Source organism: Salmo trutta, chromosome 30 (genome assembly GCF_901001165.1).
Source record: "Salmo trutta chromosome 30, fSalTru1.1, whole genome shotgun sequence".
Taxonomy (NCBI): Eukaryota; Metazoa; Chordata; class Actinopteri; order Salmoniformes; family Salmonidae; genus Salmo; species Salmo trutta.
The window spans coordinates 43,878,389-43,902,774 of record NC_042986.1 but is presented as its reverse complement, the minus strand read 5'-3'; the positions used below and the strand labels follow the sequence as shown (position 1 = coordinate 43,902,774).

Here is a 24,386-nt window from a genome sequence, read left to right as displayed (position 1 = left end):
CTTAGCGTCAGCTATATGAAGAACTCTGCATGTCTAAAAGTTAGGCTGCTCGGCCCAACAGCCAATACTGTGGGGTTGACTAGTCTCATTATTGCAATAACTAGTCAATATTAAATAAAGATGATTGTTTGAAGAAATGACCAAGTCTCTCTCAGTATGAATTTCCACGACAATTCCTTTGATGCCCTACAGAGAGAAAAGACTGTCTGAAATGGCACCCTCTTCCCTATATAGTGCACTACTTTAGACCAGGGCCCTATGGCACCCTCTTCCCTATATAGTGCACTACTTTAGACCAGAGCCCTATTGAACCCTATTCCCTATATAGTGCACTACTTTAGACCAGAGCCCTATAGAACCCTATTCCCTATATAGTGCACTACTTTAGACCAGAGCCCTATGACACCCTATTCCCTATATAGTGCACTACTTTAGACCAGAGCCCTATGGCACCCTATTCCCTATATAGTGTACTACTTTAGACCAGAGCCCTATGGCACCCTATTCCCTATATAGTGCACTACTTTAGACCAGAGCCCTATGACACTATGTAGGGAATATGGTGCAGTTTGGGGCATAGACTGAGTGTCTGAAATGGTGCCTGTCTGACACATTTCATTGTACCTTTATTTAATCAGGCAAGTCAGTTAAAAACAAAATCTTATTTACAATGACGGCCTAGGAACAGTGGGTTAACTGCCTTGTTCAGGGGCAGAACGACAGATTTTGTACCTTGACAGCTCTGGGGGATTCGATCTTGCAACCTTTCGGATGCTAATCCAACACTCTAACCACTAGGCTACCCTGCCGCCCCCAATCTGATGTCTCAAGTGATCCTCTGCAGACTTCAAGACATTCATACTTCTTGCACTTAGTGGGTCAGAGAAGAGGTCACATCAAATCAAAATAGTCCGAGTAGCCATTTGATTACAAGGAAGTGAGTTTGTGTTTATACCTGGACGTACCGCCCCCACCTACCGTCAACCAATCATGTCAGTGGCGAGCAGTACGAAGCCCTCTGGATTGTTTACTTACATTTTAGAGCCGCACAGGAATGTTGGAAATATCTTGATTTTGGCGGAAGACTCCGCAAGTGCGTCACACCCTCCATACAAAGCCTCCGACCACATTTTAGGATCAAGCATAACCTGTTTGACAGGCCTGGTGTCTGGGGTGGAAAATCCACTTCTGAAAGTACCATGCTTATGGTTCATAATGACATCTCACAATTGAATTATTTGCAAACGGCAAACAGTTTTTTTAATGCGAACAAGACAAACTCGTTTGGAATTGGAGAGATAGGGTAAGAATAATATATTTGAATTGAGTTGGATAGAGCCGTTTGGGAGTTTACTGAGAAAACTAATACAGGGCCTATAGTACTGTAATCATATCTAAATGATAAGGTTTTGTCATTGAATCGATTAGCCCACTAACCACGTGTTAAATGTGTAGTGTAGGGCTATGAATTAGGCAGCTAGTAGGCTATTTGCTAACAGGCTAATTATGTTCTGGCCCGCCAACAAGCTACAAGCTCAGGAAAAAAATTGTCTGGGGGCCAAACCAAGTTGCCAACCCCTTGTATATTTAAGCAATAAGTCCTGAGGGGTTTGTGGTATATGGCCAATATACCACGGCTAAGGGCTGTTCTTAGGCACGATGCAACGCGGAGTGCCTGGATACCGCCCTCAGGTGCCTTATTGCTATTATAAACTGGTTACCAACGTAATTTAGAGCAGTAAAAATAAATGTTTTAACATATACCGAGGGCTGTGGCGGTCACAATATTTTGTCAGCTGGTGAGTGTCAAGCAGATAACTGTCGGTCTCACTGTAATTGCCCGTTAATTAACATAAACACGTTTATCATGTCCTGGCTTCCAGACTAAGCCGTAGATGCAGACCGCTGGAACATCTACACAAGTCTAATAAATCCATGTATCCTACATCTTCACAATAAATATATATAAATCCATGTAATATAGCCAACATCTTCACAGTAAATATATTATTTTATACAGGTCTAAAGAAACTTGATATGAAGAAAATGTAGTCTATTTCAGAAGAACAGAATAGCATACTCTGAGTTGTCCTTATGTTAGGTCCTGATGTGGCTGTGGGCGACACTAGTTCATTTAGCAGGTCCTGATGTGGCTGTGGGCGACACTAGTTCATTTAGCAGGTCCTGATGTGGCTGTGGGCTACACTAGTTCATTTAGCAGGTCCTGATGTGGCTGTGGGCTACACTAGTTCATTTAGCAGGTCCTGATGTGGCTGTGGGCTACACTAGTTCATTTAGCAGACAAGATTTGCTTAGAATTCCGTGGAAATATTTTATATTTTATTGTATGAAGAATATAAATGAACATAGCTGAATAAAATAGAAAATATATATTTTCTCCAAACGATTTGAGGGATTGCTCACTGTCGTGGAAAACTGTAAGATTGTTATAATGCATGTATTGTATTATAATGGTTGTTTTATTCGACAGAATAAAGTATTCTGTTATCTATTGTGTGTGTGTGTTTTACTGAGGATGGGCCTCTGTGAGATAACACTGATAGAGGAGATTTACGATGATAAAACCTAAAGAGCATTCCAGATAACATGAGGTAATGTTTTTGTGCTATGAAGTACCAGGAACGAGATTAGAACCTCGTCTCAGGGACCAAACTGAACGATCATTTATAGCGAATGCTATCTGGCTATGGGATACTCCTCTCATTATAAAGTCTTCCGTTGTGGACTGTTCCTAAGATCTGTGGTTCGTCATGTAGGTTGAGAGGGGTGTATCTTGGCTATAAAAGATCTTTGTATTTTTGTGTTGTCACTTTTCAATGGTTCCATCAGAAATGGTGAATCATTGAAAGTCAGTGCTAATGCAAAGCTCTTATTAAAGATGTAGTTATAAGTATAACTCTGACTGGTATGTGAAATTTGTTTCTCCTCATTTGGTAACGCAGAAATTAACCACCACAACACCTGCGTCTATTCTGTGTTGAGCGGTTAACAAAGAAACAGGTCCTCCTATATGGTTAATTTAGAGTTATTAATGTAACTTTAGTTGTTCTACAGACGTTGGACTATATGTTTAGATTTTTAATACATTGTAAGGCTGTATGATGAGACTAATGATTTGAAAGGCATGAGCTCTGCTTTGATGTAGTGTGTACAGTCTACGCAAAAAAAAAAGTCACTGATATTCACAATTTGAAAAGCATTTGATAATGCCTAGAATTTCACGGTGGCATCCGCTTTGTGGCCTTAACGCACCCTGGCACCCTAAAAACAAAAAGTATTTTTCGGCCAGTGGCCGTCGTGCCCTTCTTTGATTATTTTCAATTACATTGATGTCAGAGTGATTAGAGGGACAATAGAGTGCTGAGTACCAGGCAGTTAGCTAGTTTGGTAGGCTACTAATGACCATCAGCAGCATCAGAGCTTGGAGAAGCCTAATGACTAAACGGCCACCTGGAATTTGACTGCCTTCATGACTCGTGACCGGCGCTTGGCATTACGCATGGTGATCTTAGGCTTGCGTGCGGCTGCGCTGCCATGGAAACCCGTTTCAATGACACTCCCAACGAACAGTTATTGTGCCGACATTTGCTTCCAGAGGCAGTTTGGAACTCCCTAGTCTGTTGCAACAGAGGACAATTATTTACACGCTCCAGCCGTCCCGTTTTGTGGTCTAAAATGTCACTCAGTCGTTGTTGCTCCCTAGAACTTTCTGCTTAACAGCACTTAGAGGTCAACTAACGGGGCAGAAGTTTTACTGACTGACTTGTAAAAGGTGTCATCCTACGACGGCACCATGTTTAAAGTCACCGAGCTCTTCAGTATGTTTCTTTTTTTTTAAAAATTTATTTAAACGAGGCAAGTCTGTTAAGAACAAATTCTTATTTACAATGACGACCTACCGGGGAACAGTGGGTTAAACTGCCTTGTTCAGGGGGCAGAATGACATTTTTTACCTTGTCAGCTCAGGGGATTCAATCCAGCAACCTTTCAGTTACTGGCCCAACGCTCTTAACCACTAGGCTACTGCCAATGTTTGTCTATGGAGACTGCATGGCTGTGTTCTGGATTTTCGACACATAGAAGTGGTGTCCACACACACAGCATATTCAACATCCTACACCTCAGTCCAAGTAAGTCGTCAATACAGTCAAAATGTTTTTTTTTTTACAAAAGACAAGTAACATTGGGTCAGGTTTTTATTTCAGCGTAACAACGGCAATGCAAACCAACCGTGAGATGACAGGGCCTGGCTAACACAGCAGCAATAACAGACATGAAGAAACCAAGGTCAGGAGAACAGTATATTATATAGCAGTTTAAATTCAGCTCTTTTGTAAGTAAGTCATTACAACTCTGGTCCGTCAAAATGAATTCCCTGCATCAGTGAAAAATAAAAGGCCATTACAAGCAAGTGGTTAGACACCATGCTGGCTCAATGAGAAACCAAGATGGCGGTGTGCCACGGAGAAACATGAAGAGGTCAGTGATGTGACTGAACGAGCAAACAGGTGGTTTGGAACAATTACAATACATGGAATGTGGTTGGAATGGAAAGAGAAAATAAAGATGCTGGAATGAAGAACGATACAGAAAAAATGGGTACGAAGGAATCTGACAAATACACAACTCATCTTCAATAGAAATGGTAGAATAAGGAGAAGGGAGGGTGGAGAAAGGTTCAGAACAGAGGTGTCGTTTCACCCCTCAGACTGCAGAGAGGGAGGGGGGGGACGACGACAGGTCAGAGAGGGAGGGGGGGGACGACGACAGGTCAGAGAGGGAGGGTGGAGAAAGGTTCAGAACAGAGGTGTCGTTTCACCCCTCAGACTGCAGAGGGAGGGGGGGGACGACAGGTCAGAGAGGGAGGGGGGGGACGACGACAGGTCAGAGAGGGGGGGGGGGGACGACGACAGGTCAGAGAGGGAGGGGGGGACGACGACAGGTCAGAGAGGGAGGGGGGGGACGACGACAGGTCAGAGAGGGAGGGGGGGGGACGACGACAGGTCAGAGAGGGAGGGTGGAGAAAGGTTCAGAACAGAGGTGTCGTTTCACCCCTCAGACTGCAGAGAGGGAGGGGGGGGACGACGACAGGTCAGAGAGGGAGGGGGGGACGACGACAGGTCAGAGAGGGAGGGGGGGGACGACGACAGGTCAGAGAGGGAGGGGGGGGACGACGACAGGTCAGAGAGGGAGGGTGGAGAAAGGTTCAGAACAGAGGTGTCGTTTCACCCCTCAGACTGCAGAGAGGGAGGGGGGGGACGACGACAGGTCAGAGAGGGAGGGGGGGGACGACAGGTCAGAGAGGGAGGGGGGGGACGACGACAGGTCAGAGAGGGAGGGTGGAGAAAGGTTCAGAACAGAGGTGTCGTTTCACCCCTCAGACTGCAGAGAGGGAGGGGGACGGGACGACGACAGGTCAGAGAGGGGGGGGGGGACGACAGGTCAGAGAGGGAGGGGGGGGACGACGACAGGTCAGAGAGGGAGGGGGGGACGACGACAGGTCAGAGAGGGAGGGGGGGACGACGACAGGTCAGAGAGGGAGGGGGGGGCGACGACAGGTCAGAGAGGGAGGGGGGGGGGCACGACAGGTCAGAGAGGGGGGGGGGGCACGACAGGTCAGAGAGGGAGGGGTGACGACAGGTCAGAGAGGGAGGGGGGGCACGACAGGTCAGAGAGAGGATGTGTGTTTATCCCAAATGTCACCCTCTCTAGTGCACTACTTTAGACCAGGGCCCATACGCTGTTTCAGTTAGCGAAGGTCTGGCGCACGGCGTTAGCGATGTGTTTGGCGCTGATGCCGTACAGGTCCAGGAGCTCCTGAGGTTTTCCACTGCGGGGGATCCGGTTCACCGCCAGGCGCGTCACCATGATACCAGGCTCCTCCCCCACCGCAGACAGCACCGCCTCCCCCAGACCACCTGGTGACAGAGGAAGAGGGGGTTAGAACACCCAGAGGGCCACGCCGAAGCACAAACAGTTAACAGACGTGTCCTCACCCTCTCTGTAGTGATCCTCTACTGTGATGATTCTCCCTCCGGTGGTTCGGGCGCTCGATAGGATGGTGGCGGCATCCAGGGGCTTGATGGTGAACGGGTCAATCACACGGATGTTCACTCCTACACAAACACACGAATGAGCCGTAATTCTGCCTCATCAAAATAGCATTTGTTTTACTACATTTAGTGAACTACTGGACATTCGGAAAGAGCTGATCAGAAACTAGTTAGTGGAAGAAAACATAATATTCTGAATTTGGATTATATAAAAATAAGTTAAGATACTGCATTGAGACACAAACTGAAGTTCTGAATTCATACAACAAGAACAATTACTTTGACTTGAATAATTATACAACATCAATCTCTGGCTGTTTGGACATTTAATGAATAAAAACATTAAGGTTGAAGCCAGGCCACCAGGAGGCGCTCTTACCCTCGCTGGCCAGCTGGTCAGCAGCCGCCAGGGCTTCATGTAGAGTCACTCCAGCTCCAATCACCGTCACCTTGTCGCTGTCGGACTGACGCACCACCTTGGCCACGCCCACCTCGAACTTCTCGTCGGGGTCGTAGATCACCTTTAGTTCTGGTCTGGTGAGGCGGAGGAAACAGATTCCCTGGAACACAAACATAAAAGGCTTAGTTCATACCGCTCGTCCCCCCCCCCCCCCCCCCCCCGGGGTTTAGTAAAACACACACCACCCCCCCCCCCAGGGAAAACGAGGTTCTGACCTTGGTGTTAGCAGCCAGCTCCACAGACCTCTCGGTGGAGACGCCGTCACTGGGGTAGAACAGCGTGCATGTTGGGATAGCGCGGAACATGGCGATGTCTTCCAATGCCATCTGGGAGGGGCCATCCTCACCTGAGGACAGGAAGTAACGTAACAGGAAGTAACGTAACAGGCATCAGTAAACATGAATATAAACTAAAATCACTTGCAGATGATCTGATATATCTGAACAATATTGAAAAATCAATAACCCCTTTGTTAAAAATATTCAGAATACTCAAAAATGTACGTTGGAAAAATGAAATAATGGCAATAGAATAAGTCCCTCTACTTTAAGTGGACCACAAAACACTAGTGATTAATTAGTGACTAATAAATTCATTCCATTACTTAATATGAAAGCAGATTTAACATCCCATAAAATCTTAACAGTTAGAACAAACCCCTAGAATGACATGGCGCCCAAAGTTTTTGGTATTTATTTTCTTTAATACCAATTACATTAAAAAGTATATTAGTTTATAAACAGACTATATGGGCAAATAAAACTGAGAAGAAAAAGTCTGGCCTTACGCCTTCGTACGCCCAGAGGGCGGCTTGACACAATTTGATTTTCAAAAGGCTCACCGTTTCGGTGGCAAAAAGGTGAGGGAAGGCCCCGTCCGATCGTAGCTATGCTCATTCACCACAAAATGAAGCTTGCCTTGTTACATACAACAGGGTAGGGTACTGAATAATATCCTGGAACTAGTGGAGAGAAGACATGCCCTGTAACCCCACTTTTCAGAAGGGCTACTTCTTACCGAAGTCCCTCTTGCTCTCCCTGATCCACATTACACCGTCCAATTATGGATTCATTTATACAAATTTTATTTTTCATGATCAAAAACATCCACGAGAGCTGTTGTCTGAGAATTATTATCTACCGTAAGCCAGCGCCCAACGTCGTTTTAGAGAATCTGGCAGTATGCCCAAGGGACAGGGAATTGGAGTATGATTGGTTATTGAAAGAAGGAGTTTGATTGGTGGAGGGAAGGGGGGAAAATAAAATAAAGATTTGTATTTAAAAAAAAAAATAATAACAAAAAAATAAATACAAAATGTAAAAAATAAATAATTATAAATATATTAAAAAAATAGAAAAAAAATGTTAAAATAAAATGCAAAAAAGGACCGAACGAAAGAGAAAAAATATTTAAAATAATAAAAATTAAAAAAAAGTTTAAAAAATTTAAATAAAAAAAAAAAAAAAAACACACAATCGGTGATATTAGACAGTACTGACCAATGGAGACGCCACAGTGTGACCCTGCCAGGTTGATGTTAGACTCGGAGACGGCAGCCATTCTGATATGGTCGTAAGCCCGGGACAGGAAGGCAGCGAAAGTGCTGGCGAACGCCACCGTGCGGTCCCGTGTGGCACAGCCGATCGCAACGCTCACCTACACAGAAAATATATTTCATGAAAAAAAGGGGATCATTAAAAAAAATGTTAAAAAAAATTGCATTGTAATTCCAGAAAAGGTCAATATATCTGGCACTAATAGTGGAAGAATAAATGTTTAACAGATTACCAGGATGAGGACAGAGCTGACCAGCTGGCAGGTGTCTTGACATTTTCAACATCTCATCTCCTACAATACCGACATGTTTCAACAGTCTAAAGGACTTTGGCACCGTAGCCCTCACATCTGTAAACCATGAAACCCTTTGAAAGGCCGGTCATGGCTCACCCCAAACCCCCACCATCACCCCAAACCCCCACCATCACCCCAAACCCCCACCATCACCCCAAACCCACTCCAATTTCGTCCCAACAGGAGACACAATCTTCCCCCTCAGGAGGACGTAAATATTTGTCAGATCGTCAATAAGTTCTACAGCTGCACCATTGAGAGCATCTTGACTGGCTGCGTCACTGCTTGGCTAAACTCCCTGCCATTCAGGACCTGTGTTAAAGGAAGGCCCCCCCCCAAAAAAAATCTATATTTTTATTAAATTTAACCAAGTCAGTTAAGAACAAATTCTTATTAACAATGACGGCCTACCCCGGACGACGCTGGGCCAATTGTGAGCCGTCCTATGGGACTCCAGGTTCACGCCCGGTTGTGATACAGCCTGGAATCGAACCAGGGTCTGTAGTGACACCTCTAGCAGAGATGCAGTGCCTTAGACAGCTGCGCCACTCGGGATGTTACAGCCCTGTTATTTTCTACATACTCCCTGTATATAGCCATGTTATTTTCTATATATATATATATATATATATGGTCCTTTTCCAACAATGCAGAGTTAGTCTACACCGATGGTCTACGAAGAACGTGCCAAGTAAAACATGATCATTCTGCCAGCAGTACCAATATTATGTGGCCTTAAGATCCAATCAGGACATGTGGGTACTTTTGAGAAGGCCTTCAGGGTATGCAAGTCCAGTTTAGTAGTCAGAGCCTCTCCTCACCATGTTCTGTTCAGCGATGAAGCACTCCACGAAGCGTTCAGGGAAGGCCTTGTGAAACATCTCAGAGAAGGTCGAGTTCTTCATGTCAGCGTCCAGAGCGACCACCCTCTGACTGGACTGACCCAGTTTAGCCAGGGCCACGCCATACGCTTTACGAGTAGCCACCTAGGGGGAGAGAGGAGAGAAAGGAAGACAGGAAGTGTTACCCAGGAGCCTACAGCTAAAGTTAAACATGTGGGCATGAGTCAGAGGGGGGGGGCGTGTCCCTGATATTGTAGGCAGGCGATAGGTCTGCGCTGCATGTAACTTGTCTCCAGTCTTCTAGTAAGAAGGGCAAGGCAGGGTGAAAGGTCAGCGGGGTGTGTACCTTGTCTCCTATCTTGTAATTGGGAGGGCAAGGCAGGGTGATGGGTGAAAGGTCAGCGGGGTGTGTACCTTGTCTCCTATCTTGTAATTGGGAGGGCAAGGCAGGGTGATGGGTGAAAGGTCAGCAGGGGCGGTATCTTCGTTAGGTAGCTCGGGGCAGATGGTCTTGTTGGGGTTCTGAATCTGAGCCTCCAAGTCTTTAATGAGCACCTCAGCCCGGTCCTTAGGCATGGGCTTCCCATGCCAGTTCTCCATGTTCTCTATGCCTGGAGGAGGGAGATGGGTCAACGAGTCATTTACCGCATCAGGGAAACTTATATTATCTAACTACATTATGAGATCATTAGATTCTGTTATACTATCTAACAAACTAACTACATTATCTAGAGATCATTAGAGTCTGTTAAATTATCTAACAAACTACATTATCCAGAGGTCATTATCCACACGGTCCCGTGTGGCTCAGTTGGTAGCATGGTGTTTGCAACGCCAGGGTTGTGGGTTCGATTCCCACGGGGGACCAGTACAAAAAAATTTAAATAAAATGTATGTATTCACTACTGTAAGTCGCTCTGGGTAAGAGCGTCTGCTAAATGACTAAAATGTAGATTCTGTTGCAGCCAGAGCCAGTCTTTAAATACAACCTGTGATGGTACATGTGAAAGGGTTAACTTCTTTGGGGAAGAGGGGCAGTATTGAGTAGCCTGGATGAAAAGCATGCCCAAAGTAAACTGCCTGCTACTCAGGCCCAGAAGCTAGGATATGCATATAATTAGTAGATTTGCATAGAAAACACTGAAGTTTCTAAAACTGTTTGCATGATGTCTGAGTATAACAGAACTCATATGGCAGACAAAAACCTGAGAAAATTCCAGCCAGGAAGTGGGAAATCTGAGGTTTGTAGTTTTTCAAGTGATTGCCTCTCCAATATACAGTGTCTGTGGGGTCATATTGCACTTCCTAAGGCTTCCACTAGATGCCAACAGTCTTTAAAACGTTGTTTCAGGCTTCTACTGTGAATAGGGAGAGAATAAGAGCTATTGGAATCAGGTGTCTGGGAAATTGGCATGAGCTCAGTCATGCGCATGGCCGTGAGAGCGTTTCTACGAACTGTAATGGAACTATTTTGACTTTGTCTGGACTAAACGCACACGCTTTGTGAATTTGGCATGCTGGACTAAACGAACAAAATGGAGGTATTTGGACATAAAGATGAACTTTATCGAACAAAAACAAACATTTATTGTGGAACTGGGATTCCTGGGAGTGCATTCCGATGTCATGACGTTGGCCTCTTTGGGTACAGGAAGGACAGTTGACCCCCTCCCCTTTGTACCATCACCCAACCTACCTTCCCCCCCCAACCCAGGGTTGTAAAAATTCCAAGAGGAGAATCTACTACAACATGTTTCATAGAGAGACAAAGGAAATTCTTCCAACTCATAGAATTGGAGAACCTAGCGACATGTGTGTTCTGGAGAAGATATGGAAGATTGATGAAGACTCCAGCTACGAACTGATCCGCTTGGTACAATTTTGTGATACTCAGAAGAGACAATATAGCCATATTACCCTAAAACGGTCTACATGATAGCCTCAGCGATGAGACTGAATCCACATGGGTGTATACAATGTATTATTAAGGATAAAGCTATTTGTAATACATTGAGATGCTATGTACTGATGTTAATGTGATAGAATTATATTTCTGTAACCAAGTCTAGCTCAGTCATAGGCACGCCCCCAGGGACACATACAGGACCAGGCGTCATTTGACAAGCCTGTTCTCTGGGTACTATAAAAGACCCCCTGATTTACATTTCTACAGACCAGGCCTACACTCCATCGTGAGTTTGGCCCAGAGGTTTGACCAGCCAAGTACTCTACTGAAAGTGAACTATACCACATGGTTAACTTTTACTATCGAGACCGACAGAATAAGAACAAGTCTTTGATATTAATTATTAGTCTGCAGCTAAGTAAATTATATCATCGAACGCGAAGACCAACCACATCCATTCTATGACGACATTCATGAATGTCGCTCTGACAGATCCATTCTAACCGAGAGAGAGAGAACGCTGACAAACTCTCCATCAGAACAAAACTCTCCAACACGAATCCCGACGACACATGAGCGTAAATATATATTGATATTACAATTGTTCCCGAATGAGTGAGCCTTCAATTGTTAATATTAATGAACTCTGTGTAACTTCTCAGCTTACCGTTTTATGACCCATTGTCTAACAGACCAGCCATGCTTGTTAGCCAGTAGGGCACATTCCCCTACCAATCCTGTGTGACGATAATTACTGTTTGTATGTTTTCTGTTAATTACTTAGTGTAGTAAATAAATGATTTTAAGACAATTGATGTATGGATGATTTTAGTAAAGACTGGGTTCGTGCAGATAACCAAGAATTACAACTTTCATGATGAGACTGAAACAACATACGGGTTAAGATTGACTGCTATTGATGTAAAATATTACTAAGTATTTTAAGAGTTTATTCAGAGGATAACAGCTCTATAAACGTTCTTCTGTGGTGCCCCGACTTTCTAGTTAATTACATTTACATGATTAGCTTAATCAGGTAATATCAATTACAGAGAAATAATTTTATAAGTTAGCATGTCATATCACTTAATCCGGCATAGCCAAAGACACGACACCGATGAAGATCATCAAAGGTAAGGGAATATTTATAATGCTATTTCTGAATTTTGTTGACTCCAACATGGCGGGTATCTGTATTGCTTATTGTTGTCTGAGCGCTGTACTCAGATTATTGCAAAGTGTGCTTTCGCTGTAAAGCTTTTTTGAAATCTGACAGTGGTTGCATTAAGGAGAAGTGTATCTTTAATTCTATGTAAAACACTTGTATCTTATATCAAAGTTTATGATGAGTATTTCTGTAAATTGATGTGACTTCCTGCAACAACAACAAAAATCAAATCACTGGATGTTTTGTAGGCAAAATTTACTGAACATCACGCGCCAACATGGTGTGTGCAACGCCAGGGTTGTGGGTTCGATTCCCACAAATGCATGAAATTAAATGTATGCATTCACTACTGTAAGTCTGCTAAATGACTAAAATATAAATGTAAAAAATGCCAATGTAAACTGAGATTTTTGGATATAAATATGTACTTTATCGAACAAAACATGCATGTATTGTGTAACATGAAGTCCTATGAGTGCCATCTGATGAAGATCAAAGGTTAGTGATTAATTCTCTCCATTTTGTGACTCCTCTCTTTGGCTGGAAAATGGCTGTATGTTTTTTTGTGACTAGGAGCTGACCTAACATAATCGCAAGGTGTGTTTTCTCCGTAAAGCCTTTTTGAAAATCAGACACTGGTTGGATTAATTTGAAGTACATCTTTAAAATGGTGTATAATACTTGTATGTTTGAGGAATTTTAATTGTAAGATTTTTGTTGTTTTGAATTTGGCGCCCTGCTATTTCACTGGCTGACGCTAACGTCCCACATATCCCAGAGAGGTTAAATACAACCTGTGGTGGTACGTGTGAAAGGGTTAAATACAGCCTGTGGAATTGCAGTACTGGGTGTATTCATTAGTGCGCAACGTTACAAAAACATTTCTTCAAATTAAAACTAGCATTTCTTATTGAACAAATTCAGATTAGTCCCTTTAGGGTTTTGGCTCGTTTACTTCTGTTTAGTTCCTGGTTACTACACCCCTCCCATCTACCTTTGAGTCCTCTACCCTTGAAGGTCTTGGCGATGATCATGGTGGGTTTTCCCTTCACCTGCTGGGCCTGCCACAACGCTTTACACAGCTCCTCAACATCATGACCATCCACTACATACGTGTTCCACCTAGATATGGAGAAAGACCGGGTTAAACACAAAACAGCGTGACCCCTGGTAGAAAAGAGAGAAAAAACGGGAGGGTAGGAGGAGAGTTGGGATGAGGAACCAGATTAGACTACAGATGTGAGGAAGAGCGGTGGAGAGCGGAAGGTACTGACCCGAACGCTTCGCAGCGTTTGCGGTATACGTCCATGTCGTGTTTGAGAGGAGCAGCTTCACTCTGTCCCAGGCGGTTAGCGTCGATAATAGCCACCAGGTTATCCAGGTTGTAGTGGGAACCAAACGCCATGGCCTCCCAGACAGCCCCCTCTGAACACTCCCCGTCACCCAGCATGCAGTACACACGGTAACTAGGGACACATTACAATAGTTACATTTTCATTAAAAAAATAAAAAATAATTATTATTTTTTTAAAATATATATAAGATACAATGTAACTTTGGGTGCTCTAACCAAATTCACAGACAGCTCTATAACACATTTCCATCTCATTGAACACAAGATGTTGCAGTCGCAGCCACTGCAGTCGCAGCCAGAGACCGTACTGAGAGACTAAGCTTTCATCTGTGTTAAAGCAACCAACAAGTGCTCCAAGGCCTTCCAGTACATATCGCTGAACACAAGGCAGTTTGAAACTGTCAACACCTGTCTGAGTGACCTTTGACCTTCCTAGAACATCACTGCTGGGTGAGAGGTACTTTGTGGGATAGCGTCACAGCTTCGGAGGATGTGTGTGTGTGTGTGTACCTGGACTTGTCGAAGTGTTTCCCGGTGTAAGCCATCCCACAGGCGGCACCCAGCCCCTGTCCCAGAGACCCCGTTGCCACGTCAACAAACTCCAGTTTCTGTCGAACAGTTGGAGTTAGTCAAACCTGAGCCGGGTCACGTTCATTAGGGCATGCAACTGAAAACACTTCAAAATATTGTTTCTTAGTGACAAGTCCAGGCTGTCTCTCCCCTGTTTCAGTCAGTTTTCTGTTTTGAGCCTAATGAAGAACTCTTCAATGGGGTTAAAGGTTACATACAGTTGTGGGGGTCAGGGGTTAAAGGTTACTTACGGGTGTGGGGTGACCCTCCAGGTCAGAGTCTATCTTCCTAAGGTTAATCAGGTCAGCCTCCTTCACAAAGCCCGCCTCTGCCCAGGCAGCGTACAGGATTGGTGCAGCATGACCCTGGAGGAAAACAGCCAATCAGAGAACAGTATAAGACTCAGAGGGTGCTTGGGAAATGTAGTGCAATTTGAAAGAACAGACAGGTGAGCAGTGTGAACAACGAGCACGTGTGTAGAACGTACGGCTGCCCAACAAAACAATATCTTGATCGACTGAGTCTGTTCTATCGACCAAACGATTTAAAACATTTATCCATATATAAAAAAAATAGAGTTTACGCCTTTCCTAGAGCATAGCAAATACTAAAAACAACAGAACGGGAAACTGTTTATTAAACTCAAACAAGTAGGATCTGTCATATTTCAACAGAGATGATTTATAAAGCCAGGCACATTTAACAGACTATTGATTATAGACCTAATTAAGTTGTGGTATCCTTTCAATTTTCTTAAGACAACTTAAGGCAAGGGCTGTTCTCGTCTCCTCGTCCCACTGTAGCTCAGTTTGTAGAGCATGGCGCTTGCAACGCCAGGGTTGTGGGTTCGATACCCACGGGGGGGCCAGTATGAAAAAAAGAAGAAATGTTATAAAAATGTATGCCCTCTACTGTAAGTCGCTCTGGATAAGAGCGTCTGCTAAAATGACTAAAAATGTCCTAACTCCGCTGCTGCCTCCGCCGCATTGTTCTCAACACCAACACGCTGGTTAACTTTGCTATTATGCACACAGCAACATGGCCAGGGGAAAAAGGGCAGTAATTCAGCAGCGAACAGATGGGGGTCAGTCCTAGTAGAGGGTGTGAATGCAGACTCACCTTGGAAAGTACGAAGCGGTCGTTACATTGGTTGCGTGGATCAGAGGCTTTGTAACGCATCGTGTGGAAGAACAACACAGACATGAGCTCTGCTGCACTGCAACATGTGGTGGGATGACTGGAAACAGGGTGAGATCAAGAGAGGATGAGGAGAGGTGGGGGGGGACAAGCCCGGCAGAGCGAGAGAGAAGGGACAGGGGGGAGAGAGCGAGAGAAGGGACAGGGGGGGAGAGCGAGGCATTGAGAGCAGGTTGTCAGTAACAGTTGCTATTAATTTGTGAATCCACTCACATGCATGTTACCCAGTCACACAGCATTCTGAGGATCTGTATTAAAAATGTTCACCTGAAAGTTACACAAAAACGAAAACATTAAAAAAAAGTCAGTTAGTTCATAAAGGAAATCATTCAATTGAAAATTCATTAGGCCTTAAATCTATGGATTTCAAAGTGACGGGGAATAACATTGACATTGAGTTGATCAGGCTGTTGACTGTGGAATGTTGTCCCACTCCTCTTCAACAGATATGCAAAGGTGCTGATATTTGTTAAACCATCTGGAATATTCCCCCCCAGGTTGAGCCAATTAGTTGTTTCATGCAAGGAATCATGTTCTACTTCAAAAACACACAATCCACTGTCTGCTGTTGTGCGGTCGCCAGTCTGTTGTCCGTTTTGTCTTACATTGTTTTTTTATATATACACACCAACCCTGTCCTCACAGGAGGCCTTGTCTGATGCCAGGAGATCACTGTAAATAAGAAGGTTTGTAATTGACTAGCCTGGTAACTTCTCTAGGGTAGGGGGCACTATTTTCACCTCCGGATGAAAAGCGTGCCCAAAGTAAACTGCCTGCTACTCAGGCCCAGAAGCTAGGATATGCATATAATTGGTAGATTTGGATAGAAAACTCTAAAAAGTTTTCATAACTGTTAACATAATGTCTGAGTATAACAGAACTGATATGGCAGGCGAAAACCTGAGGAAAAGCCATCCAGGAAGTAGGATTTTGTTTTGTAGTTTTCTATTGACTGCCTTTACAGTATTCATTGACTTAGGACTCAAATTGCACTTCCTATGGCTTCCACTAGATGTCATCAGTCTTTAGAAATTGTTTCAGGCTTGTATTCTGAAAAATGAGGGAGTAAGACCAGTCTGAATGACTGGACCCTGCAGTGTCACAGAGCTTTTTCATGCTCGTGTCGTCAGAGCCACGCCGTGTCGACATTAAAGCTACGACAGCATGCTGTTCAACCATTTACCTCCAAGCAGATCTTCCAGTGACTGAAACCTGCTGAAATGGACAAGTTTAGACAAAGTACACATTTATTATCACCCGTTTTTTTTTTTTTTTAAACAAAAAAAAACACATTTTGAGCATTAGGTCTAAAGCAGTTTTGATTTTCAGCTCACAAAAATCCAAGCGCCGTAGAAAGTATCAAGTTTCCAGCCACCATGATCCTACAGTATGAGAATGGGTTAGGTTATGGCCAGGCCTGAAATACTCCTGCTTGTTTTGATAGACTGAAATAAACCAGATCAACCACTCTACCAGGTAAGGCTATTAGTTTCCCCTGTGAGCAACTGACTGAAAACCAGGAAGTTATCAATAACCAGTAGGTCACCGTGCTTCAGACTTGTTCCCTTTCCTGGACAGTGTATTAGGCTTGGGCGATACACTGGGATATTTAAACGTTCCTGGACAGTGTATTAGGCTTGGGCGATACACTGGGATATTTAAACGTTCGTTTTAGTGAACCTTTATTTAACTAAGCATACCGACGGTATGATTTCATGTCTTTTGTATAATAATAAATATATATATTTTGCAGGTCCTATGCGACTGTTAACTCTAAGATGTGTCATATAAATTATATCCAGCTCTGGGCTCCAGCTAAGCATTTGGTTTGTTAACTTGCTCGCTAAGTGGTTAAATCAAGCTTCTTGGATACAACAAAGACACATCAAGCCTCTCATGTCTCAAGACGCATGTTGCATGTGTACACAGCATGAATTCATGACAGTAAGGAGGAAGTTCGACAAGGAAATAGTCTTGTCTTATAAACTCAGTCGCCAAGTATGCCTTCTTTATGGTTCCTCCAACTGTTAGCCCATGGGTGATATGGCTGCCACAACTTGAACAAACACAAGAAAAAAAGTGCCCAAAAGTTGTGCACTAGCCTACATAGGGAATAGGGTGCACTTTGGTACGCCAAACCCAACCACATTAGTACAGTGACCCTTTCTTCTCCAGCCCAGACACTTTCCCAAAGGTCATGTTGAGAAAGAACTGCTTCTATGGTGTGGCAATAATGCTCAGAAAGGAAAATAAAAAGGGTTATTTCGATTTGGCTGAAATATTGCCGCGTTTTGCAATAACACAATAAGTTCTGTAATGAGAGGCCCCCTTCTGCCCAGTCTTCATTTAGGTCAATGTCCCTATTGTACTGCAGGTTAAAACTACAGCAGCAGAGCTAGTCCATGACTAAGCACATTTAACGTTTGAAGCGAGTTTGTACTGAGTCAAAGGGCATTTGTAAACCCACACCCTCATTAGTCCTTCACCATGTTACCAGGAGGCCATCTGTCCCGCAACATGTTACCAGGAGGCCATCTGTCTGTCCTTCACCAGGTTACCAGGAGGCCATCTGTCTGTCCTTCACCAGGTTACCAGGAGGCCATCTGTCTGTCCTTCACCAGGTTACCAGGAGGCCATCTGTCTGTCCTTCACCAGGTTACCAGGAGGCCATCTGTCTGTCCTTCAACAGGTTACCAGGAGGCCATCTGTCTGTCCTTCAACAGGTTACCAGGAGGCCATCTGTCTGTCCTTCAACAGGTTACCAGGAGGCCATCTGTCTGTCCTTCAACAGGTTACCAGGAGGCCATCTGTCTGTCCCTCAACAGGTTACCAGGAGGCCATCTGTCTGTCCTTCAACAGGTTACCAGGAGGCCATCTGTCTGTCCTTCAACAGGTTACCAGGAGGCCATCTGTCTGTCCTTCAACAGGTTACCAGGAGGCCATCTGTCTGTCCTTCAACAGGTTACCAGGAGGCCATCTGTCTGTCCTTCAACAGGTTACCAGGAGGCCATCTGTCTGTCCTTCAACAGGTTACCAGGAGGCCATCTGTCTGTCCTTCAACAGGTTACCAGGAGGCCATCTGTCTGTCCTTCAACAGGTTACCAGGAGGCCATCTGTCTGTCCTTCAACAGGTTACCAGGAGGCCATCTGTCTGTCCTTCAACAGGTTACCAGGAGGCCATCTGTCTGTCCTTCAACAGGTTACCAGGAGGCCATCTGTCTGTCCTTCAACAGGTTACCAGGAGGCCATCTGTCTGTCCTTCAACAGGTTACCAGGAGGCCATCTGTCTGTCCTTCAACAGGTTACCAGGAGGCCATCTGTCTGTCCTTCAACAGGTTACCAGGAGGCCATCGGTCTGTCCTTCAACAGGTTACCAGGAGGCCATCGGTCTGTCCTTCAACAGGTTACCAGGAGGCCATCTGTCTGTCCCTCAACATGTTACCAGGAGGCCATCTGTCCCTCAACATGTTACCAGGAGGCCATCTGTCCCTCAACATGTTACCAGGAGGCCATCTGTCCCTCACCATGTTACCAGGAGGCCATCTGTCCCTCACCATGTTACCAGGAGGCCATCTGTCCCTCACCATGTTACCAGGAGGCCATCTGTCCCTCACCATGTTACCAGGAGGCCATCTGTCCCTCAACATGTTACCAGGAGGTCATCTGTCCCTCAACATGTTACCAGGAGGCCATCTGTCCTTCACCATGTTACCAGGAGGTAATCTGAACGTGGGTCTGCAGCTTTAAATCAGAGACTGAACTCAACCACATGTCTCTCCGTGACTTGTATTAACGGTGCTAAAAATAATATATATATATATATATATTAGCCCTAGCCATAACTAAAATACAAACAAACTAAATATTCAACACGGGTATGATGCCAGTTATAATTAATCTAGATTAAAGTTGATTAAAATGACCGAGTGAATCCACATTTACGGTCATTCAAACGACGTCTTTGTATTTATTACTCTGACGCAGATTTATAGCTAACAAATGTTAGCTCCTTTAGCTAGCTAGCTACCGTAGTACACCCCACGTCAAACAAAAATACACTTACTAATAAATAAAAATAACATTTACACCTGAAGGAAACCGCTTTATTTATCTAGTTAAAAAACGACAACCGCCTCTGTGGAAATAATAATCCACACGTGTAGCACATCCACGCAGGTTTAAATCTAGTTAAACTAAACTACATTACTCAACATTCAAACCTTATTTCTCATCACTTTTGTACAGAAATAAAATAAATATAATACGTACCCAGAGTTGGAGGCGCATGTTGCTTTGACCGAGTTGATCCGTAACTTGTTAGCGATGTCTTTCAGGCCCTGCAGCGTCTTCTCGTCCGGTTTGTGGTAGTTAGCCATGCTGGAGATACGGTACCGGGTCGGTAAATAACTAGCACGGATATTCTCCCCGGGGTGTCGGTCGAAGTTAACTAAATGGATTAATAGGTGTATCAACCGTGCGAGTTAGCAGGGGACTGAATGAACGGTGTAAAACGAAGAGAGGAACCGGAGGAGAGGTAACCGGAAGAGAGGAGCTGTAACCGAAGAGAAGAACCGGAAGAGAGAGGCGTCTTTATGTGCAGTCTCCGCGGACACGCCCAATGGAGTCACTCATTGGAGGAAAGCAGGTCGCGCAACTTGTGGAGGCATTCGTTTAGCCAGAGACGGGTTGCAACCTGAGAGAGACTAGGCCAGAGACTCCTAGGCCAGAGACTCCTAGGCCAGAGACTCCTAGGCCAGAGACTAGGCCAGAGACTCCTAGGCCAGAGACTAGGCCAGAGACTCCTAGGCCAGAGACTCCTAGGCCAGAGACTCCTAGGCCAGAGACTCCTAGGCCAGAGACTAGGCCAGAGACTCCTAGGCCAGAGACTAGGCCAGAGACTAGGCCAGAGACTCCTAGGCCAGAGACTAGGCCAGAGACTCCTAGGCCAGAGACTCCTAGGCCAGAGACTCCTAGGCCAGAGACTCCTAGGCCAGAGACTAGGCCAGAGACTAGGCCAGAGACTCCTAGGCCAGAGACTCCTAGGCCAGAGACTAGGCCAGAGACTAGGCCAGAGACTCCTAGGCCAGAGACTAGGCCAGAGACTAGGCCAGAGACTCCTAGGCCAGAGACTCCTAGGCCAGAGACTCCTAGGCCAGAGACTAGGCCAGAGACTCCAAGGCCAGAGACTAGGCCAGAGACTAGGCCAGAGACTCCTAGGCCAGAGACTAGGCCAGAGACTCCTAGGCCAGAGACTCCTAGGCCAGAGACTAGGCCAGAGACTAGGCCAGAGACTCCTAGGCCAGAGACTCTAGGCCAGAGACTAGGCCAGAGACTAGGCCAGAGACTCCTAGGCCAGAGACTCCTAGGCCAGAGACTCCTAGGCCAGAGACTAGGCCAGAGACTCCAAGGCCAGAGACTAGGCCAGAGACTAGGCCAGAGACTCCTAGGCCAGAGACTAGGCCAGAGACTAGGCCAGAGACTAGGCCAGAGACTCCTAGGCCAGAGACTAGGCCAGAGACTAGGCCAGAGACTCCTAGGCCAGAGACTAGGCCAGAGACTCCTAGGCCAGAGACTCCTAGGCCAGAGACTAGGCCAGAGACTCCTAGGCCAGAGACTCCTAGGCCAGAGACTCCTAGGCCAGAGACTAGGCCAGAGACTAGGCCAGAGACTAGGCCAGAGACTAGGCCAGAGACTCCTAGGCCAGAGACTAGGCCAGAGACTAGGCCAGAGACTCCTAGGCCAGAGACTAGGCCAGAGACTCCTAGGCCAGAGACTCCTAGGCCAGAGACTCCTAGGCCAGAGACTAGGCCAGAGACTAGGCCAGAGACTCCTAGGCCAGAGACTAGGCCAGAGACTAGGCCCAGAGACTCCTAGGCCAGAGACCTCCTAGGCCAGAGACTCCTAGGCCAGAGACTCCTAGGCCAGAGACTAGGCCAGAGACTCCAAGGCCAGAGACTAGGCCAGAGACTAGGCCAGAGACTCCTAGGCCAGAGACTAGGCCAGAGACTCCTAGGCCAGAGACTCCTAGGCCAGAGACTAGGCCAGAGACTAGGCCAGAGACTCCTAGGCCAGAGACTCCTAGGCCAGAGACTAGGCCAGAGACTAGGCCAGAGACTCCTAGGCCAGAGACTCCTAGGCCAGAGACTCCTAGGCCAGAGACTAGGCCAGAGACTCCAAGGCCAGAGACTAGGCCAGAGACTAGGCCAGAGACTCCTAGGCCAGAGACTAGGCCAGAGACTAGGCCAGAGACTAGGCCAGAGACTCCTAGGCCAGAGACCTAGGCCAAGACTAGGCCAGAGACTCTAGGCAGAGACTAGGCCAGAGACTCCTAGGCCAGAGACTCCTAGGCCAGAGACTCCTAGGCCAGAGACTGCCCTAGGCCAAGACTAGCCAGAGACTCCTAGGCCAGAGACTCCTAGGCCAGAGACTCCTAGGCCAGAGACTAGGCCAGAGACTCCTAGGCCAGAGACTCCTAGGCCAGAGACTAGGCCAGAGACTAGGCCAGAGACTAGGCCAGAGACTAGGCCAGAGACTCCTAGGCCAGAGACTAGGCCAGAGACTAGGCCAGAGACTCCTAGGCCAGAGACTAGGCCAGAGACTCCTAGGCCAGAGACTCCTAGGCCAGAGACTAGGCCAGAGACTAGGCCAGAGACTAGGCCAGAGACTCCTAGGCCAGAGACTAGGCCAGAGACTAGGCCAGAGACTCCTAGGCCAGAGACGACTAGGCCAGAGACGACTAGGCCAGAGACTCCTAGGCCAGAGACTAGGCCAGAGACTAGGCCAGCACCCAGCGATTCAAGTGTCAAGTTTTAATGTCACGTGCACAAGAACAGTGAAATGCCTTTCTTGCCAACTCTAAACCAGTGTTTCCCCAAACTCGGTCCTCGGGAGTGGTGCACGTTTTGCCCCAACACTACACAGCTGATTCAAATAATCAAAGCTCGATGATTCGTTTATTATTTGCGTAGTGCTAGGTCAAAAACTAAAACGTGCATCCCTTGGGGTCCAGAGGACCGATTTTGGGAAACCCTGCTCTTAACCCAACAATGAGGTAATACCTTTCGTCTGGCGACACAACCGACACGTGCGCAACTATGGGGCAAAACATACTGGCCAGTTTAGATTGTTTTGTTGTTGACAACATGTAAACTATATTTTGTCTCCAATGTTTATTAAAAACAGAAAGACATTTGCACAAATCTAATCGTATTTGTCACATGCACCCAATACAACAGGTGTAGTAGACCTTACAGTGAAATGCTGAATACAACAGGTGTAGTAGACCTTACAGTGAAATGCTGAATACAACAGGTGTAGACCTTACAGTGAAATGCTGAATACAACAGGTGTAGTAGACCTCACAGTGAAATGCTGAATACAACAGGTGTAGTAGACCTTACAGTGAAATGCTGAATACAACAGGTGTAGTAGACCTTACAGTGAAATGCTGAATACAACAGGTGTAGTAGACCTTACAGTGAAATGCTGAATACAACAGGTGTAGTAGACCTTACAGTGAAATGCTGAATACAACAGGTGTAGTAGACCTCACAGTGAAATGCTGAATACAACAGGTATAGATAGACCTCACAGTGAAATGCTGAATACAACAGGTATAGATAGACCTCACAGTGAAATGCTGAATACAACAGGTATAGATAGACCTCACAGTGAAATGCTGAATACAACAGGTATAGATAGACCTCACAGTGAAATGCTGAATACAACAGGTATAGATAGACCTCACAGTGAAATGCTGAATACAACAGGTGTAGTAGACCTCACAGTGAAATGCTGAATACAACAGGTATAGATAGACCTCACAGTGAAATGCTGAATACAACTGGTATAGATAGACTTTACAGTGAAATGCTTACAAGCCCTTAACCAAACAATGCAGTTAAGAAAATATACAAAAATAAATACAAAAAAATAAGTCACATAATTCAAGAGCAGTAAAATGACAATAGCGAGGCTATATACAGGGTATTACGGTACAGAGTCAAAGTGGAGGCTATATACAGGGTGTTACGGTACAGAGTCAATGTGGGAGCTATATACAGGGTATTACGGTACAGAGTCAATGTGGAGGCTATATACAGGGGGGGTACCGGTACAGAGTCAAGGTGGAGGCTATATACAGGGTGTTACGGTACAGAGTCAATGTGGAGGCTATATACGGGGGGGGGGGGGGGTACCGGTACAGAGTCAATGTGGAGGCTATATACAGGGGGGGGGGGGGGTACCGGTACAGAGTCAATGTGGAGGCTATATACAGGGTGTTACGGTACAGAGTCAATGTGGAGGCTATATACAGGGGGGGTACCGGTACAGAGTCAATGTGGAGGCTATATACAGGGTGTTACGGTACAGAGTCAATGTGGAGGCTATATACAGGGGGTACCGGTACAGAGTCAATGTGGAGGCTATATACAGGGTATTACGGTACAGAGTCAATGTGGAGGCTATATACAGGGGGTACCGGTACAGAGTCAATGTGGAGGCTATATACGGGGGGGATGGGGGTACCAGTACAGAGTCAATGTGGAGGCTATATACAGGGGGGTACCGGTACAGAGTCAATGTGGAGGCTATATACAGGGGGTACTGGTACAGAGTCAATGTGGAGGCTATATACAGGGGGTACCGGTACAGAGTCAATGTGGAGGCTATATACAGGGTATTACGGTACAGAGTCAATGTGGAGGCTATATACAGGGGGTACCGGTACAGAGTCAATGTGGAGGCTATATACGGGGGGGATGGGGGTACCAGTACAGAGTCAATGTGGAGGCTATATACAGGGGGGTACCGGTACAGAGTCAATGTGGAGGCTATATACAGGGGGTACTGGTACAGAGTCAATGTGAAGGCTATATACAGGGGGTACCGGTACAGAGTCAATGTGGAGGCTATATACAGGGGGGTACCGGTACAGAGTCAATGTGGATGATATATACAGGG

The 24,386-nt window shown here is 45.7% G+C and overlaps 1 protein-coding gene across 1 annotated transcript; it reads right to left on the bottom strand.

The window, feature by feature from the left end:
* Positions 1–5,590: 5,590 nt before the first annotated feature.
* On the bottom strand, positions 5,591–20,007 carry LOC115168736 (transketolase). The gene is made up of 13 exons (XM_029724277.1): positions 19,692–20,007; positions 15,345–15,462; positions 14,477–14,590; positions 14,166–14,263; positions 13,576–13,767; positions 13,296–13,423; positions 9,642–9,838; positions 9,207–9,371; positions 8,034–8,190; positions 6,750–6,880; positions 6,454–6,634; positions 6,018–6,137; positions 5,591–5,939 (listed from the first exon to the last, which is right to left on the bottom strand). Exons 1-13 carry the CDS (start codon positions 19,796–19,798, stop codon positions 5,767–5,769), a joined length of 1,881 nt encoding a protein of 626 aa, XP_029580137.1. The 5' UTR covers positions 19,799–20,007; the 3' UTR covers positions 5,591–5,766.
* Positions 20,008–24,386: the final 4,379 nt, after the last annotated feature.

What these genes read in the sequence shown, in the direction of transcription:
- LOC115168736 (XM_029724277.1), bottom strand. Translation starts at nt 19,798, where the DNA reads ATGGCTAACTACCACAAACCGGACGAGAAGACGCTGCAGGGCCTGAAA. An exon ending in ATTACAAGATAGGAGACAAG is followed by an intron (nt 9,372 to 9,641) that starts GTACACACCCCG and finishes CTCTCCCCCTAG; the next exon opens with GTGGCTACTCGTAAAGCGTA. An exon ending in TCATCGCTGAACAGAACATG is followed by an intron (nt 8,191 to 9,206) that starts GTGAGGAGAGGC and finishes TTTTCTGTGTAG; the next exon opens with GTGAGCGTTGCGATCGGCTG.